The 18,265-nt window shown below is 40.2% G+C and overlaps 1 protein-coding gene and 1 long non-coding RNA gene across 2 annotated transcripts in view; one reads left to right on the top strand and one right to left on the bottom strand.

The window, feature by feature from the left end:
* Nucleotides 1–14,996, top strand: part of PREP (prolyl endopeptidase) — a 100,284-nt gene extending 85,288 nt beyond the window's left edge. The window contains exons 12-15 of the mRNA XM_057404683.1: nt 600–694; nt 3,610–3,741; nt 11,756–11,912; nt 14,321–14,996. Coding sequence (XP_057260666.1) covers nt 600–694; nt 3,610–3,741; nt 11,756–11,912; nt 14,321–14,615 — 679 coding nt within the window. The 3' untranslated portion in view covers nt 14,616–14,996. The remainder of the gene's footprint in view (nt 1–599; nt 695–3,609; nt 3,742–11,755; nt 11,913–14,320) is intronic.
* Nucleotides 2,566–14,150, bottom strand: LOC130596751 (uncharacterized). Its single transcript, XR_008971594.1, has 4 exons — nt 14,011–14,150; nt 13,831–13,922; nt 13,551–13,707; nt 2,566–2,790 (listed from the first exon to the last, which is right to left on the bottom strand). It is a non-coding gene; the product is annotated as an uncharacterized LOC130596751 (long non-coding RNA).
* Nucleotides 14,997–18,265: the final 3,269 nt, after the last annotated feature.

Below are 18,265 nucleotides of genomic sequence, written 5' to 3'. Positions count from 1 at the left end.
AAGGTGGTTGGCCTTGAATGCAGAGCCTGACACAAAACAACGATAGAAGCAGTTTTTCTTTGCAAATACAATTTTACAAAAGTGAAAAAAAGAAGGTACATCAAGCAGAAGTGCTGAAAATACCTGTTCATAAACAAAGATCAAGTGCTGATCTTAATTCTTTTCTTTCTTCATCTGGGCTAAGCCTTCCATTCCTCTCGGAAAAAGGTGGAGGACACACAGAAGAGAAACAGTTCAGGAAACTATCGGAGTCCAGTGGTACTGCATAGCTCTAGTCCCTGCACCGAAGGCTTTGAAGATAAAGAAAAAGCAGGGGGTCTGTTAGGCAGAACCACTGGCTAATCTCCTCCAAAGTGCAGAACTAAAGGAGGAAGAATGGACCACCACTGGTTCTTTCCTCTCTCAAAGCTGCAGAGGGTTTCTTTTCCATGGGTAACTACTGAAAAAATCCTGGCTACTCAGGTTTGCCATCAAGGGAAACTTCATGATTTCATGATTGATTTGGGGAGAGATCTTTGCCTCAAAGTGGCACTTTATAAAAGTGATAAGGATATAAAAATTGGAAATCAAAATAATCCTCTATTGGTTTGCTTTTTCAGTGTGTCAAGACTTATTTTTGTTCGACACCTTGGGGGTGTTCTAGCAGTGGCGAACATCAGGGGCGGTGGTGAATACGGAGAGACCTGGCACAAAGGTAAATCAGTCCAAACAGAGGAAAAAAACTGCAGCCTAAGCAATGAAAATTACAACATTTTCTCTTTTTTTTTTTTTTATTTCTTCTGTGTTACATCTCTACATTGTCTAGTGTTAGTTGATGGTTTTCTTCAGATTGTTTTAATTTTTATAACCTACTGAAAAATGGTTTTGCACAGACACGATACTTTCCAAGGAAATTATTGCGTTTTTTAAAGCAAAGTCATGTTCCCTATACCTAAGGATTTGAAAATGCAGCGATTTACCTTGAATTGATTTAAAAAAAAAACCTGTTTGTCTATACTGCAGGAGGCCTGGATTGCTTTCACATACCTCTCTCATTATTTGCAGTTGCACGTGGCCCCACAGTTCAACAGTAACTATTTGGACTCCTTTTGGTACCACACAAAAAAAAATCCCTATTTCCAGAACCTTACAGAATATGTGAACTTGTGAGTTCAGAATGTAATTCTTCTATGCTGTTTTTGCACAATTTATGAACAGAACCTTTTGTTATTTTTAGTGAACGTTATCAGAAAAATTTCTGCACTGAAAGGGTTGTCAAGCACTGGAACAGGCTGCCCAGGGCAGTGGTTGAGTCACTATCCCTTGAGGGATTTAAAAAACATATAGATGTGGGACATGGGAGCATGGTTTAGTGCTGGACTTAGCAGTGTTAAGTTAAAGGTTGGACTCAAAGGTCTTTGCCAACCTAAACAATTCTATGATTCTGTGATAGAGGTTCATATGAAAACAATCGGCTCTACACGTGCAGTAACATGCCATACCCTCCACACTCTCTTAGGGAGTCAAACTTCTTGTAGTCAGGCAGGTTTTTAAAGCTGATTTTAATGCCACAGGGAAACCAAATCACTCACTATAAAACCCTTTTGATCTCTTTTCCCTTTTTCTTAATACCTTTGATGTGTTTCTTTCCATGTTTTTCCAGTCTAATCACTGTCTTAATCCTGTGATTGTCCACCTTCCTTATTGTTGACAGTTTAGTGCATCACTTTCCCAGAGGAAAAAGATGGGAAAAGTCTTACTCATCTCTGTAACATACCCATAATTATTTAGTGGTGATGCCTCATTCATATCCCAAGAATCTGGGAGATAAGTTGCTGGAGATGTTGTCAGCAAGGCAAATGCACCAAAATGCACAGTGGTGTTTATGATGCAGCAATTTGCTATGGGACTAATCCATAATAACTTTTTATGAAACAAAATAGTATTCCCAGATCATTACATCTTGGTTTTACTATTTCATGTGTGGTAACTTTTTGTCTGGGTCATTTCCTTACAATTGAGTTAAATATGTAATAGTTTCATAAATAGAAGCTATATATGCTTGCAGATACAGGATATTATTGCTAAAGATGAAGTATCCTTCATTAATTTTAATTTTCTGATTGGTTTGTAATAGGTTTTAATAAAATTTATTGTAATATGATAATGCTTCTTTGGTCCACCTATTTCCTGCTTAATTTTGACCCAAGTCTTTTGTTGCAGTTGCATAATAAGAGATGTATCTGGGTTTTGTTAACTCCAGAAGTCTGTTTACTTAGGTTTAATGGCATAGGTAGGATTTTTACCTAACACCAAACCAGAACTTTGAGTAAAGAGTAAGATTTATTTCCTCTTTATTGCCACACATTTGAAGATTACTTTGTGATTTGTATGACCAGGTATCAGAGTTACCTTACCAAAGCTTTGCAACATAGAAATGAAGCATCCAGTGTGAATAGGGTGTCTAGGGTCACTGGATGAACAATGGAGATAGACAAACCTCCAGATTATAGCTCAGCTGACTTATTTAAGAGTAGAATTAATTGTCCCACAGGTTCCTGGGTGACACTGGGAACCTCAGCTTCGAATAAACATCCAGCTTTTAAAGTAGAAGGAACTGGAGTTCCCTTTCTGCATCCACTGAGCTCCTCTTACCTGCCTGGACCACAGCCTTTGCTATAGGCATATGAGGAAATTCTTCCTAGTTCCTATTTCTTACTAGCATATAATTGCCTCAGAAAGAAGACAACAAGTCTTAAGATAGGATAACCTTCAAGGAGAAGCCAGTTTTATATCTTGCCAAACAGGCATCTAAAATGGGAAGATCGTGAAATCTGATCAACTGTGTGTTGTGGGTTGATAATCTTCTGCTCAAATAGCTGAAAGATTGTAGGGGAAACCATGCTTTTCCTTTCACATCCCTCCATGCAAAATTTTTTGGTTTGAGAACTGAATGATATCCAATGATATCATTTGGACCTACATTTTCAGTCATGATTTATTGCTCATACGTCTCGTCATGTTTGGAATTCTGTTTAACAGGATGGCAGCATCTTAAGCATTTCCATATTGGTAGTTAATAAAATTTCAAACCAAGATGCAATTCCGAAGTCCCTGTTTGATCATAGCTATATATCATCTGATTAGAAAGCAACTAATCAAAAAATAATTGTCAGCCACATATTCTGTGCCCAGGAAATTAGAAGTGCTTATTTTATATAGCTTATTTTATAAGCTGAGGCTTTACTGCCATAAGAAACTGTCACTGAATTTAACGCTGTTAAAGTCCCATTAAATCAAGCCTCAAGTGGATTGTATGTGGTCATTTTGTATATGTTTTGCAATGCAAAGCTTTTAGCTTTAATTAGAAGCATTACCTGGCACTCATTCCACAGTATAGGTATGTATTATTCAGTTTCTGAAAGCATTAGTGTTATTGACAGAACCATCTTATACCCTCTCTTTGTTGAAAGAATCTTTCATTTTTGCTGTCTTTCTGAGCTGCATCAATTATTAAAATGTTCATGAAACTGGAATTGTTCCCAGGTATTTTTGCATGCATGTTTCTCTGAAGAGGTGGTATCAAATGGATTTTATGGTATCAACTAGTTTGTTTTATTTGTGTGCTAGGTGGTATCTTGGCCAACAAACAAAATTGCTTTGATGACTTTCAGTGTGCTGCCAAATACCTCATCAAGGAAGGCTACACATCCCCAAAGAAGTTGACTATTAATGGAGGCTCAAATGGGGGCCTATTAGTTGGTAAGAACTGCTTGTGTATTTCCTGGGTTTGGTACTGGGTTTATCAAAGTAACCACACAAAAATCTACCAGATCCTCTTTTCAGAAATTGCCAGAATATCAGTGCATTTGTCTATACCAGGTGTAAACACATACAGTTGTACTTCATTTGGTATTTGCATAGGACACTGGGATTCTGCAATCTATAGCAAAGGCTGAGTGTTAAAAGCCATACTTAAAATTACTGTCTTGTGCGGTAGAGCTAACCCTGTGGTAGAATAACACAATAAGTAAGAATGCTTAAAAAACATTTGGGTTTTTTTTTAGTTTTTTCTTTCTTAAGGCTAACTATTACAAAATAATTACTGAGTAACCAGAAATCTGTAATGTAGAATCAGGAACTTTGTGTTATCTGTAGCATAAGCCAGAAACCCATGTCCTGTGATCCTTCAGCAGAGTTTCTTACTCATTCTTTCTGTGGTCATAAATTCTTGTTCTTAGAGGGCAAATGAAAACATGACAGTTCTGTGATTAAAGCCTTAAACAGGGACATGTAACAATCTGGCTCTGCTTTCATTGTATAGTTAAAACATGCCCACAAATAAAATCATTAATGTCTCTGGTGAGACATGTAAAATACAAGTACAGCTACCTGAAGAAGTCATGAGCTTTTGAGGAACTGTCAGTTGTAGCACTTTGTTATAAATGCATCTTTTTCACATGTAATTCACTACCATGTTCTTTAATCCAAGGAAATTAATAGTCTCCTCTTAAACAGAAAAATGTCTCACAGTCTAAGCAATATTTAAAGAACTACAAAAAGTGTTTCTCTTAAATCACTCAGTCTGAAAGTAGTGGAAGAAAAAGGGAGATTTTATTCCATTTTGAAAGGAGAAGGGAACACAAATGAGTAATACTGTGGTTTGTATTTTTTTAATAGCATGAAACGCATGTAACAGTATGACAGAATTGAGCTACTCGTGAGAAGAAAAAAAAAGGCATTTCAAGTCCGTAAATGACTTGATTTATAGAAAATGAGGAGACTTACTAGGCCCACTCTTTGCTTGCTCTTCTTTTTATACTCCTTCCTATTTATCTGCCACTGAATACTGGCTCTATTTATTTGATTTTATTTTTCAGTGAAGTAGCATCCCGCATAAGAAGCAGGATTTGGAGTCATACAGATATTTGATCTAAGTCATCTTGGCTATTCCTGCATTCTTATTTTTAAAATAGCAAGTATATGTAAAGTGGAATTTTTGCTTTCTGCTTATATACTACTTGGTTAGACGTGGCAGGAGTTATTTGTGCATTCTAAATAGGAGCACCAGTAGAAATGAATGCTGTGGTAACAGATTAAAGGGTTTGCACACCATTGCACAAGTCTATTTTATGTGAGTGTAAATATATAATTGGAAATGCAGTTAAACTTCCAACATTTTACATAGCTTCCAAAAACACTGTCTTCTGGTTATATGGACTTTGTTTCACTCAGGATGAGATTCATCCTAGCCATCTTTAGTCACCAAAACCCCTGTGTTTCTGGCTGAACAAGTCAGCTGGGCTCCTTAGTTAGGTAAGGGGAGGCAAGTGACATCTGCAGAGTGTACTTCATTCCAGTAGGAGGCAGGTGTTAGTAATCTAGACCTCCCTGCTCTGAAAATTCTGTTTTTAGAAACCTTCTCTTTTACTCGTAGATGGATTACAATCCATGTATTTCCATGCATTTGATGAGCCAGAAAGGGATTTTCCTAGACTGGGTAGAATTAGGTGAATTTAATAAATTCTTGTAAGTGGTTTTTCATCAAAGCAGAACTAAATTTTGCAATAGTTGTTCATGCAGCACTAGGGAGCATAACTCCTGCTTTAGGTGGAAGGACCCACTCCCAGATTTTCTCAGTTCTCATTTACTGAAAGAAAAAGTGACAAGGAAGAAAGACTATTGTCACTCTCCCAAAATACCGTTTCCTTTTAGTCAGACTAACAGGAGGTGTCTCTGAGGAATGCAGAGCCTTCAGCTCTTGCTTCATTCAACTGCAAAACAAGACTTCTTTGTCCTGCAGTGTGATCCCCAAGCTGAGTAGTGCCACAGCTGTGAGCTAAAAACCTCTTTCATGCAAATGCAGTTTGACCTCTGATGTTTGCTTAGACAAACAGATCTGAGGTTTTGAAATCTTAGTTTTGTACTGAATTTTAAAGCTCCAAGTAAATGTAGGGAAGTAAAATTCACAAATTTCTGTTCCAGGTTACAGTTTATTAATGCATATAACTAAGTATGATGGCTAATTAAGGGGTGTAGTGGAAATGGATGAGTGTCTCCATAAATGATTTCTTACTGAAATAACTAGTTAGGGAACTAGGAGCAGCAATTTTTTATGAAATCCTGAGCAACACACAGTGCTTCAAGAGACACTCTGCAATAAAGAGTGCTAAAATGAAACATTATACAGTAGTTGTTTTGGCTTTTTTTTCCTACCAGAATATAATTTATGTTCATAAAAGGAAATAACAGGAAGGAGAGGGATATGATCAAAAGTACTTTTGAGAGTTTTTACACGGCAGCCATTTAAGGTGCCATATATATCTTTCAAAAATCGCTCAGAAAGGAACCAGAAAGAGTTAGCATAGCTTCATAACAGAGATGACCAGAAGTAAAATCGCATCCTTCAGAAAACAGAAATCACGTTCAAAAGTAGAAAATGGGGTAGAGCATAAACCCTGAGAGAGATTGATGGACTACAGGAGACTAATGAGCAAATTGCTTCCATTATAAACATTAGCAATGAAAGCTTTCTATGTACATCAGAAGCAGGAAGCTGGCCAGAGGATCTGTGGAGCATATACATCAAGTGAGGTGTAAAAGGAGTACTAGAGGAAAGATAGTGACAGAGCAGAAAAACTAAATTGTGTGTTTATATTGATGTTCCCTCCTGAGGAGCTGGGGGAGTTCCCTGCACCAGAGTCTTTCCTCATGGGGAACACTGAGGAGCTGATTCAAGCTGAAGCAACAGCGGAAGAGATTTTGGAGTAAATCAATCACATGAAAAGTAGTGAGTTGCCAGGACCAGATGGTGAACACTCAAGATCCAAGTGAGCTCTGATACGAAATTGCAGACTACTAAGCCTGAATATCTGAGGAACAGAAGGGGGCAAGTTTAATGCCAATTTTTAAATGGTTCATGGTGATCCACAAGCTGCACATGAGTAAAGCTGCCTTTTCTAATAGGCTAACCAGCTGAAACCAGTAAGTAATAGCTGGCAAGTGAGAAAGAATTTAGCAGGCTGGAGTTACATCTTGCAAATCTATTAGAGCTATTGGAAGGAGCTGTCAGACAGTGTATGGTGCTTTTAACAGTGATCTTGGGGAGGAGTTATTCTTGGATTTTCAAAAGCTTCTGACAAGATCCCTTGCATAAGGTTGTGCAAGAAAGTTCTTGCTGAGCAAAAAACAAGGTCGTGTCATAACAATATCCTGGTTAGCAGGAGGCAAAGAATGGGAATAAATGATCCATTTTCACAATGGATGAAAATGAGGAGAGAGATAGAATAATTTGGGAAAGACTGTGCCTACATGTGGATGTACAGTGATTAGCTCTGAATAAAGACAAGGATTCTGGGATCCATTGTAGTAGGTATGTGAAGATTCCAGTGCTCTTACTTCTTAAAATTCAAAAAAAGCAGAAGAATTTGTAAAATAACCAGACAACAGATTAAAATCAAGCAATAGAGACTGGAATTGAAGAACAGTGGTAGGAGACATTACTGTGGGGATCTGTAACAGACTGCCTGATCAAGAGGTATCTGTGGATGAAGCACTCTACAGACAGATAGGAACAGCCTCATGTTCGCAGGCCCTTGTTCTCATGGGGGACTTCAACCACCCTTATATCTGTTGGTGGGACGATTCCTCGATTGTGTGGAAGACAACTTCTTCCTGCAAGTAATAGAGGAGCCGACAAGGAGAGGTGCCGTGCTTGACCTTGTGCTCACCAACAGGGAAGGGCTCGTTGGAAATGTGATGCTCCAGGGCAGCCTTGGATGCAGCGATCATGAGATGGTCAAATTCAAGATCCTCAAGACAGTGAGAAGAGCGTGCAGCAAGCTCACTGCCCTGGACTTAAGGAGAGCAGACTATGGCCTCTTCAGGAACCTGCTTCGGAAGGTTCCATGGGATATAGCCCTAGAGGGCAGGGGGGCCCAGCACTGTTGGTTAATATTCAAGGACCACCTACTGCAAGCTCAGGAGTGTTGCATCCCAACCAGAACGAAGTGCAGCAGGAGGGCCAGGAGACCTCCTTGGATGGATAAGGAACTGCTGAGGAAAATTTAAAGGAAAAAACAGGCTTATAAAAGGTGGAAGCAAGGATAGGCAGCATGGGAAGAATACAGGGATGTTGTCTGGGAAGCTAAGGCCCAGTTAGAATTAAACTTGGCTAGGGATGTTAAGGATAACAGAAAAGGATTCTATAGGTACGTAGCGAATAAAAGACAGACTAGGGACAACATAAGCCCCCTCTGGAAGCTCTCAGGAAAACTGGCTACCCTGAATTTGGGGAAGGCTGAGGTTCTGAATGACTTCTTTGCCTTGGTCTTCACTGCCAAAGGCTCTGACCGCACCAACCAAGTCTTGGAAGGCAGATGCAGGGACTGTGAGAAGGAAGACCTTGGGCCCACTGTAGGAGAGGAACTGGTTTGAGACCATCTTAAGAATCTGAAAGTGTACAAGTCCAGGGGTCCTGATGAAATCCATCCGCAGGTCCTGAGGGTGCTGGCAAATGAAGTTGCTAAGCCACTGGCCATCATATTTGAAAAATCATGGCAGTCAGGTGAAGTTCCCGATAACTGGAAAAAGGGAAATATAACCCCCATTTTCAAGAAGGGGAAAATGGATGATCCAAGGAACTACAGACCAGTCAGTCTCACATCTGTGCCTGGCAAAATCTTGGAGCAGATTCTCCTGGAAGGCATGCTAAGGCACATGAAAAACAGCAAGGTGGTTGGTGACAGCCAGCGTGGCTTCACTAAGGGGAAACCCTGCCTGACCAATTTGGTGGCCTTCTATGATGGGGCTACAGAACTGATGGACAGGGGTAGAGCAGTTGATGTCATCTACCTGGACTTGTGCAACACGTTTGACAATGTCCCACATGACATCCTTGTCTCTAAATTGGAGAGACATCAATTTGATGGATGGACCACTTGGTGGATAAAGAACTGGCTGGATGGCTGCACGCAAAGTGTTGTGGTCAATGGCTCTATGTCCGGCTGGAGACCAGTAACGAGTGGTGTCCCTCAGGGATCGGTGTGGGACCGGTCTTGTTCAACATCTTCATCGCTGACATGGACAGTGGAATTGAGTGCGCCCTCAGCAAGTTTGCCGATGACACCAAGCTGTGTGGTTCGGTTGATACCCTGTAGGGAAGGAATGCCATCCAGAGGGACCTCGACATGTTTGTGAGGTGGGCTAATGCCAGCCTCATGAAATTTAACCAAGCCAAGTGCAAGGTCCTACACCTGGGTCCTAACAATCCCAGGCACAGTGGAAACCACTTGTCTGCCAAAGCCACGTGCGATCGCAGTAAATACAAAGACTGGGTCAGAAAAATGTCAAGAAATGTATTTACAAAACAACAAAAAATAAACTAAACAACAAAGAACAACTGTTTTTCTCAAACATACAACTCTTCTACCTAAAACTACAACTATTCTACCTTAAAGTACAACTCTTGTTCTTAAAACTACACCTATTCTATCAAAAATGACAACTCTTACAGAAAAATGAACAATCTTCTTAAAAAACAACAATCTTCAAAGAAAACAGGAGGTCTTCTAAACGAAACTTCAAGCACCATGAAAACTTCCCTCTCCACCAGCCCTGGAAACAAGCAGCACAAGGTCATTTCAGTGAGGCTACTGATGGTCATTGTGTTTGCCACACACTGGGTAGGGTGGGACTCTGCCACGGGGCTCAGCCCTGGCTGGGGCTGGAGCCAGGCTCTATGCAATCAGACTCGGCTCGCGTGTCCCAAAGGCAGCGCAGGGCAGCGCAGTGGTGCCGCTTGTGCCGCCAGGATGAGGCCACCGGGCACCGTGTCCCTGCAGTGGGGCCATCACACACACCCCCAGCACGGCAGCAGCCAACCCACTGTCACTGCCAGCAGTGGATGGGGGGGCACGTGCTACCTTACCACTCATCAGTCCATATCCATCGCCTCGTCCTCCTCCACATCCACCTCCATCACCTCCTCCACCTTCACATCCACCTCCATCTATTCTTCGTGCAGCCCCACTTGGGTCCTGCTGGTGGCCTCTTCCTCCAGCTCCCGCATGTTTTGAAATAGCCTAAGGCAAAGGCCAAACAGAAGAGTGCATCGGTGCTGCCCAGAGCAGTGGAGCGCAGCTGTGGACCAGGGGTCTGGGCACCCCAGTCCCCTCTCACTGCCCGGGCAGAGCCATGGGGCGCTGGGACCCCAGGCACATCCCCAGCAGTAGCTGGTGGGAGGCCGGGGGCTCCTTGTCCAGCAGCACCCACCAACTCTGACAGGCTGGCACGTGCATCTGGAGGATCCTGTGCCTGCTGCGCTTCAGCACCTTGCGGGGTGGTAACAGTTTCAGGACCTGCCAGAGCAGAGAGGGCAGGGGTGAGCAGCCGTGCTCCCTGCCTGCGGGCTTATAAAAGGTGCAAGCAAGGACAGGCGGCGTGGGAAGAATACAGGGATGTTGTCTGGGAAGCTGAGGACCAGGTTAGGAAAGCTAAGGCCCAGTTAGAATTAAACTTGGCTAGGGATGTTAAGGATAACAGGAAGGAATTCTATAGGTACGTAGCAAATAAAAGACAGACTAGGAACAACATAGGCCCCCTCTGGAAGCTATCAGGAGACTGGCTACCCTGGATTTGGGGAAGGCTGAGGTTCTATAACCTATTGCTACAGGATATGATGAACACTAGATCTCTTGATTTAAGGAATGTAACATTCTTCCTAGGTGTAGCTTTTTGTAAAAGAAGTATGAAATAGATGGAATCTTTGTGACTTAATGCTAGATGAATAAACTTTAAGAAAGGAATTAGATGTATTTACAGAGGATATGTGTTTTGATGGCTGTTTTAAAAGGATGGCTGCAGGTAACTAACTCAGGGAAAACCTAAACAACTAGTTCCAAAGCTGAAAATGTACAGAAGTATCTCCCAGTAGTTGCTTTACGCGTTTTCCCAGAGCACATGCTAATTGCCACTCTTATAAACTGAACACTTAGCTAGATGGGCCGTGGTTATTTTTTAAATACATGAGGCAAGCATTGTTCTTGAAGAAATTGTCCTTTCCAGTAGTAGGAAGATGGAGGCCATAAAAAAAAAAAGAACATATAAAAGTAATTTGTTCTATTAAGATGAGGCTATTCCTCTGATTTTTGTAGTATGCTTTTATCAAAACTATTTTCATATGGGTTTACATAGTAATCATAGAAGAAAACTTTCATCAGTTCCTTAATGCCCTTTTCTTTGTTGATGTTAATAATAACGGTTTAGACAGTGAATGGTTTAGGAGCCTTCAATTCAGTAGGCCAAAGATCACGTTTTAAAAGTGCATTTCTCCTTTAAACCCAGTTTGCTAGTTTGGAAGACGATTTTCAAAGAACAGCATGTTTGGTGCCTGAAGAACAGGGAAATTGCTCTTAAGGAATTTTGAACATGTCATCTTGGGAGTTATAATTTTTATTTGTCAGCATATTTGCTTTTGGTTTTGCTTAAAAGTCTATTTGATTTTGTATTCCCTGGCAGTCTTCTCCCAGTGCAATTGGTTTATATCAGATATTTTGTACTGAAGTTTTTTTGTTCCAGGTGTTATATGGTAATCCATATTTCTTCTCACATTGTTTTAACTTTACAGTTTTTCTTCTTTTTCTTGTTTTTAAGTAACTGAGTTTATAAAACATAACTTTTTGAAAGTTGGTCTTTCATGAACTTGGCAGTGGACCTTTCACTGCTGAGCTTAATTCCTTAAGATATTAATGCTAATAGAGTTGTTTTCCTGTCAAAGCTGCCTGTGCTAATCAGCGCCCTGACCTATTTGGTTGTGCTATTGCCCAAGTGGGAGTGATGGACATGCTCAAGTTCCACAAGTACACTATTGGCCATGCTTGGACCACTGACTATGGTTGCTCTGACCGTAAAGAGCAGTTTGAATGGCTGTGCAAGTAAGTGCCTTTAAATACCTCTGTGGTTGTTAAAATGCATAGTCTGCTGAACAGTTTCAGGTTGTCATGTTCGATATCTAGTCTAAGAATTACTTCGTCCTTTCCCACACTAGATTTGAGGAATGCAGCATTTCCTTACAAGTCAGTTTCGCATGAAAGATTATCTTCAAAGCCCTGCTGAGTCAACTGGTCATATTTTCAAAGACCTTGTTCTACACAGCTTTACCAACTTGTAAGGTTTTCTTTCTGAATAATGACTCCTTTAGGCTGTCACAACAGAATATTCTCAGGTGAACTGCTACGTAAATGGTGTTTTTTACAATGGGGAGAGACAATCACCATTGTGAATTATATTATACAATGTGAACAGGATCTATTTGTAAGAATTAAATGGCCGTCACAGGGTATTCATTCATTTCCTAACTCCTTGCTGAGAGGTCTGGAAAGGTTATTAAAAAAAAAAAAGATAAAAATTAGAATTCAGTGTCAAGTCCAAATACTAGATGATCAGGTGGGACCATTGTAATTAGATTGTTTCAAAACCTTCAGTTGTCTAATCTAAGTCTTCCATGGAAAACATATTTTTGTGAATATAGTGCATGAAACAACTAACATTTCATAATTAAGTTTTTATCAATGGATAAATTAGATTTTAGATAAAAGATTAACTCTTTTCCAAACAATCTTCATGATTTTGGACACTGAAATTTCCTTGCACATCTGTAAATTCAGATACTGTGAAGAGGCAAAGTAGAAGCAAAGTTTTAAATTCATTCTGTGATAAATACATCTGCAGCAAGGAGTCATTCCATACCTACTTAAACACATGCTTACTCACAAAATCTCAATGCATAATTTTAGAAACATCTTATATGGCAGAATCTGAAATATTTAGAATCATAGAATCATAGAATAGTTTGGGTTGGAAAGGACCTTAAGATCATCAAGTTCCAACACCCCTGCCATGGGCAGGGACACCTCACACTAAACCATGTCACCCAAGGCTCTGTCCAACCTGGCCTTGAACACCGCCAGGAATGGAGCAGTTACAACTTGCTTGGGGAACCCATTCCAGTGCCTCACCACCCTTATAGTAAAGAGCTTCCTCCTTATATCTGATCTAAACTTCCCCTCTTTAAGTTTAACGCATTACCTCTTGCCCTGTCACTACAGTCCCTAATGAAGAGTCCCTCCCCAGCATCCCTATAGGCCCCCTTCAGATACTGGAAGGCTGCTATGAGGTCTCCACGCAGCCTTCTCTTCTCCAGGCTGAACAGCCCCAACTTTCTCAGCCTCTCTTCATACGGGAGGTGCTCCAGTCCCCTGATCATCCTCGTGGCCCTTCTCTGGACTTGTTCCAACAGTTCCATGTCCTTTTTATGTTGAGGACACCAGAACTGCACACAATACCACAAGTGAGATCTCATGAGAGCAGAGTAAAGGGGCAGGATCACCTCCTTCTTTCCCTCCTTTTCAATAGCTGGCAATTGCTTATCAAATTTAGGAATATTTATATTTAATGTTGCTTAGACAATACCTTTACAGACACTCAAAAAATACATTAAGGCAAATAGTGTTATGTAGTGGCTGTCATTTAACTTCTTTTCAAAACATATAATAGTCTGAAAATTCACTTACATTGTTCCATAGGTGAAAATGAGGAAGCCAGGGATCTGCTAGGTTAGACATTCAAATGTTGTCACGTGTTCTTAAACATAATTTGGAGTTACTTCCTGGGTAGTCCTGCAAGTGAGAAATTAATTCAAAAATAAAGCAAAATTTCCTTCTGTATTTCCTGTCATGAAATAGGGGGGAAAACAGTATCTTACTCTTGATTTAAGGTATGTAACATTCTCCGTGGGTTTAGCTTTGTCTAAATGAAGTATGAAATGTTTAGATGGAATTCTTTGTGGCTTACCTTTAATTTCTAATACTAGAGGGTACTTTTTGTTGAGGTATGTAGATACACCTTTTATGTTAAGTTACAGTAGCTAAAAGATGCACATTCTCCTGCAAAGAAAGGGAATTTTGAAAGTTAGATTGTTCATTGTTCAGCGGATAAGTATTGAAGTAATCTGTCAAAAGCAGGAAAACTTACAGCTCTTGTTTCTGTTTCCTGCATGGTGTTCCCTCAGTTTCCCCACTGCCTATTCCTGGTATTTTTGGCATTTCTAGGTGGTGTATGCATATGCCTCTCTGAAATTAAAAAAATGTACTTGCTTCACACTTGAGAGCCAGAGTTTTGTGGCCACCATCAGTAGTTGCCAGTAATGCAGTTCTGATATATGCAACTGAAAACTGTAGTATTCTGGGTGTTATCAAATGCTACTGCGATGATTTCAGTATGAGACGACCTTCTTGTTGGATCTTGAGGAAAAAATATGTAAAGATTTGTGTGCTCTTCTCAGGTACTCTCCGCTTCACAATATCAAACTACCAGAAGAAGATGGCATCCAGTATCCCTCTACGCTGCTTCTCACAGCAGACCACGATGACCGTGTGGTCCCTCTTCATTCACTGAAGTTCATTGCTACTTTGCAATATGTTGTGGGCCGAAGCCGTAAACAAACCAATCCACTTCTCATCCATGTTGACACCAAGGCTGGGCATGGAGCAGGAAAGCCAACTGCTAAAGTTATAGAAGAAGTGTCAGATATGTTTGCTTTTATAGCACGATGCCTAAATCTTGATTGGATTGAATAGGCAAAATGCTTATTACTGTCTCCTATAGAAAATAAGGGCTTTAACACCATTTAAGACCAACCAGACTACTACTTGGTGTAGTACTTATATTTAAGAACTGCATTTTAATATTTTATTGATCCAAGCGGCTATGGAGTTTTGATCTTTTGTGCTTCCCTCTATTTGGCATTTCTTTGAACTTCTTTTCTACTGCATTCCAAAGTAACATTTTTAAACGCATGTTCAAATAAATGGCTGAGCTGCTGTTGGTGCTGTTGTGAACATTTAGATTCCAGGGTTAGTGCTAGTTGAGCTTATTTCCTGTAAACAATTTTAAGGTATTTTGCACCTATAAACATATCCAGATCATCTGTAATTAAATGTAAGTACTGTCCAAATACAGGCACTCTGAGCGTACTTTATTTACACAGTAACTTATTTAAGAATGTAAATTGAAGGTGTTAAGTGATAACCATGAAATACCGAAGAGATAGTAATCTGGGTAATTAAGTCAAATATTATTAAAAAGCTTGTATTACATGTTGTTCATAAGTGTGTTACAGTCTATAATAATGCTGTTTCTAAATTATTCTTTCTTTCCAAAGAGACTTTAAAATGTCACTGGTTTTCTCTTCTGTCATTTATTTCCACAGAGAAAATTGAAGGCTGGAAAATTTGAGGAGTTCTTAGATTCTCACAGTAATCTCAAGCAAGCTATACAGATACTGTTCAACACTGCATCTGCTGTCAGCTCTTTATCTATTCCTGAAGAGTAAACTAGACACTAGTTAAAAAAAAAAAAAAATTACAAAACATACACACACACCCCCCACCCCCCCCAAAAAAAAACAACACAACCCACCACCAAAACACCAAAACCATGGTTTTTTTTCCAGATTGTTCAACTTCCATTTTTGCTGATGTCTTTGACAAAATGTTCTCTAACAAGGCAAAATCTGAGCATCCGTATATAACCTAATTCTGGATGCAGAACAACAAGAGCTCATAGTCAGACTCCCTAATGTTTTGACACAGGCACAGTATTAGAGCTGCCATTTCGTATCTTTCCTATCTATAGATAGGCTTTAGAGCTACAAAGTCGATGTATTTGCCTACTCCATCAGTCTAGTCTAAACTGATGCACTGCAGCAACTAGGGTTTGATTTTACAGAGAAGAAAATCCTACCAATTATTATTAGTCTTGTTCCTCCAGAGAACACTGCTGCTTCTCAGTTTTGGATAAACTTTCTTCTAGAATCAAGCTGCTTGTTATATTGACACATAGACCCTAAGGCCTGTATTTTAACGCTAAGCAAACAGTGTCTCAGCACAGGAAGAGGAGGGAGTGGTATTTAAGAGGAGTAGGCTGCTGTAAACAGCAGCAACATTAAAAATAAATTTGCACCACATTCACTGTCTGTTTCTGTCATGCTCTGGGGCTTCTGCTGATTCCCTCTGCAATCCAGGAAGGATCATCCTGTCTAGGGCCTTATAATTTGATTTTAGGAAGGAAAAAAAAAAAACATGTATTTCTGATTTCTTATGAAATACTACACCTAAAACCTGTATGTGATCTGGGTTTTATTTGTGATCCATGAGCATTATGGTTTTACCATGTACTTTACAGGACTGGTGCATTCTGACCACTACATTGATTTAAACAATCAGAATAGGGAGTTGAGGGAGGTATGTTTTTTTTTCCCCTCCAGGCTGCAAAAACCAGGGCTCAGGTTCAGCACCCCCTATTCCCAGAGGTATGTGAACCGTTTTCTGTGATCCTCTGGGGATTTTCAGCAGCTTCCCTGAATGGCAGAAACAAGCGCATAAAGCAGTAGCATCCCCACTTGTAATACCTCACAGTTGCAGTATCTGGCCCTTTATTGAATGTCACAGTTACCAAGAGGACAAAGCTGCACCTCTGAGACAAGAACTTTGCGGGATAGTGTGTGTGGGAAACATGGTCCTCATGCATTCATGAAATAGAATGCACTGTGTCAGCGCATCGAATTGCAAAGGCTTGGGCACAGCCACCTCAATCATGTCTTGAGGTCTTTGTTTCTAAAAATGTTTTTCCTTCTTCTCCATAAAACTTCTGTCACAGATTAAAATTCATTTTCTTCCTGAGGCTTTCTGCTTTCTGCTCTCATATGGGGAGTTGGAAACTGGAATTTCTCTTTGAGTGGCAATCAGTAGTATTGAAGGTGGGTTACTAGAGACACCACTCACAAAGTAAGTGTTCAGAAGTATCACTTGTAGAATGCTGGTATCTATTGGGAAGGTGTTGTGCTTCTGTAACAGGGTGTTATTGTTGACATTTTTATTCATCTTAATCAGGATGCCAAGTCCAGGATTCAAGTGCCATAAAAGTAATGTTGCAGAGCTGTCTTATTAGCCAAGTTGCTCGTTTGGGTGCAGAAAGGGTCATGCTGCAACTGGGATCTGTCATTAACTCTGAGCGAGTAATGCTCTTGTAATACAGTGGGATTTAAACCTTCAGAGTTTGTATTAAATAGACCTGGAGCCAAACCATTCCTGCTGTATGAAACCTAATAAAATCTTTGTTAGTCTGGTTTCAAGGTTGCCTTCATTTCTCTACAGTGGAAATGCTATTTTATGAAGAGGCTCTGTATTTTATGCCTTTTATTTCCAGTACATAAAGCAAAATTCACTAGCTGGGTAAGGTAACCTCCTCACAACTACCTGCTTTTTCAAAATCATGTTTCTTAGAAAAATAGTTACCAATGTTTTGTGGCAAAATCAAAACCAGAAAAATCTTTGAAGTCCTGTAAGAGGACTAAACATGAACTAAAATCTACTTTTAAGTGGAAATAAATTGACTTTTTTGGATAATTGCTCCTTCTGATACTCTTCACAACTCATGTAAAGCTATCTTCATAATCTTTGCTCCCATGAGATTACTTTTGCATCAGATTTGGTTTCTCTGAAAAAGGTCAGAAGTATTTTTAAAAGCTGAGAGCCTTCATATTCTTCACAGAGAGAGTTATTTAAATTCCTTTGCATCAGAGTTGTTATATTTTGGTAGCTAAAAAAATAAAAAGTACTGACTTGAGATTGGTGCTGCGCCCTCCCCAGCAGCATAACCACCAAGATCTATGGGTGGAAAAAAGCGTCTGGCCTGAGGATGTGTAAGAATAAGGGACACTCAAGACAGAGGTAGGAGACACCTGTTCCTGGCACCTAGAACCTCTCCTATTTCACCAGGATTTTCTTGACTTGACTCTGCTTTGCCATCTGTTTGTAGGAAAGCAGAAACATGAGCAGCAGTACATTAGGAGTCGATACGGCAAGCAAGAGCTTTCAAACATCTATGTTGTTAGGTCATTTATTTATTTTCAGCCTGAGGTAGCCCCTCAGGATTGCCTGAAGATTAGACTCTTCCTCACAGCCTTTTCTGTGAAAGGGATTTTCCAAGCCGAATAGGATTTAGGAGGAAGGGACTTGGAAGCCAAGCTAGTAAACAACCACCCCAATTTTCTGCCAAGCTCTTCTACTTTGAAAATCCTTAATGGACAGCTTTTGTGCAATTGCCTCTTTGTGCAGACCTCTCGGGATTTGGATAGTCAATGCTGTTTGAGCAGCCAGGGTTGGCAACTTTGTTCATTTCTCCGTATGTTCTTTTAATTACTTCTGCCTTACCATACTGCATGCCA

This window comes from Pezoporus wallicus, unplaced genomic scaffold, assembly GCF_028554395.1.
Source record: "Pezoporus wallicus isolate ANWC-B61680 ecotype Strahan unplaced genomic scaffold, APGP_CSIRO_Pwel_v1 contig_6923, whole genome shotgun sequence".
Taxonomy (NCBI): domain Eukaryota; kingdom Metazoa; phylum Chordata; class Aves; order Psittaciformes; family Psittacidae; genus Pezoporus; species Pezoporus wallicus.
The sequence above is the reverse complement of the archived record's forward strand: the minus strand, read 5'-3'. Positions and strand labels throughout refer to the sequence as shown.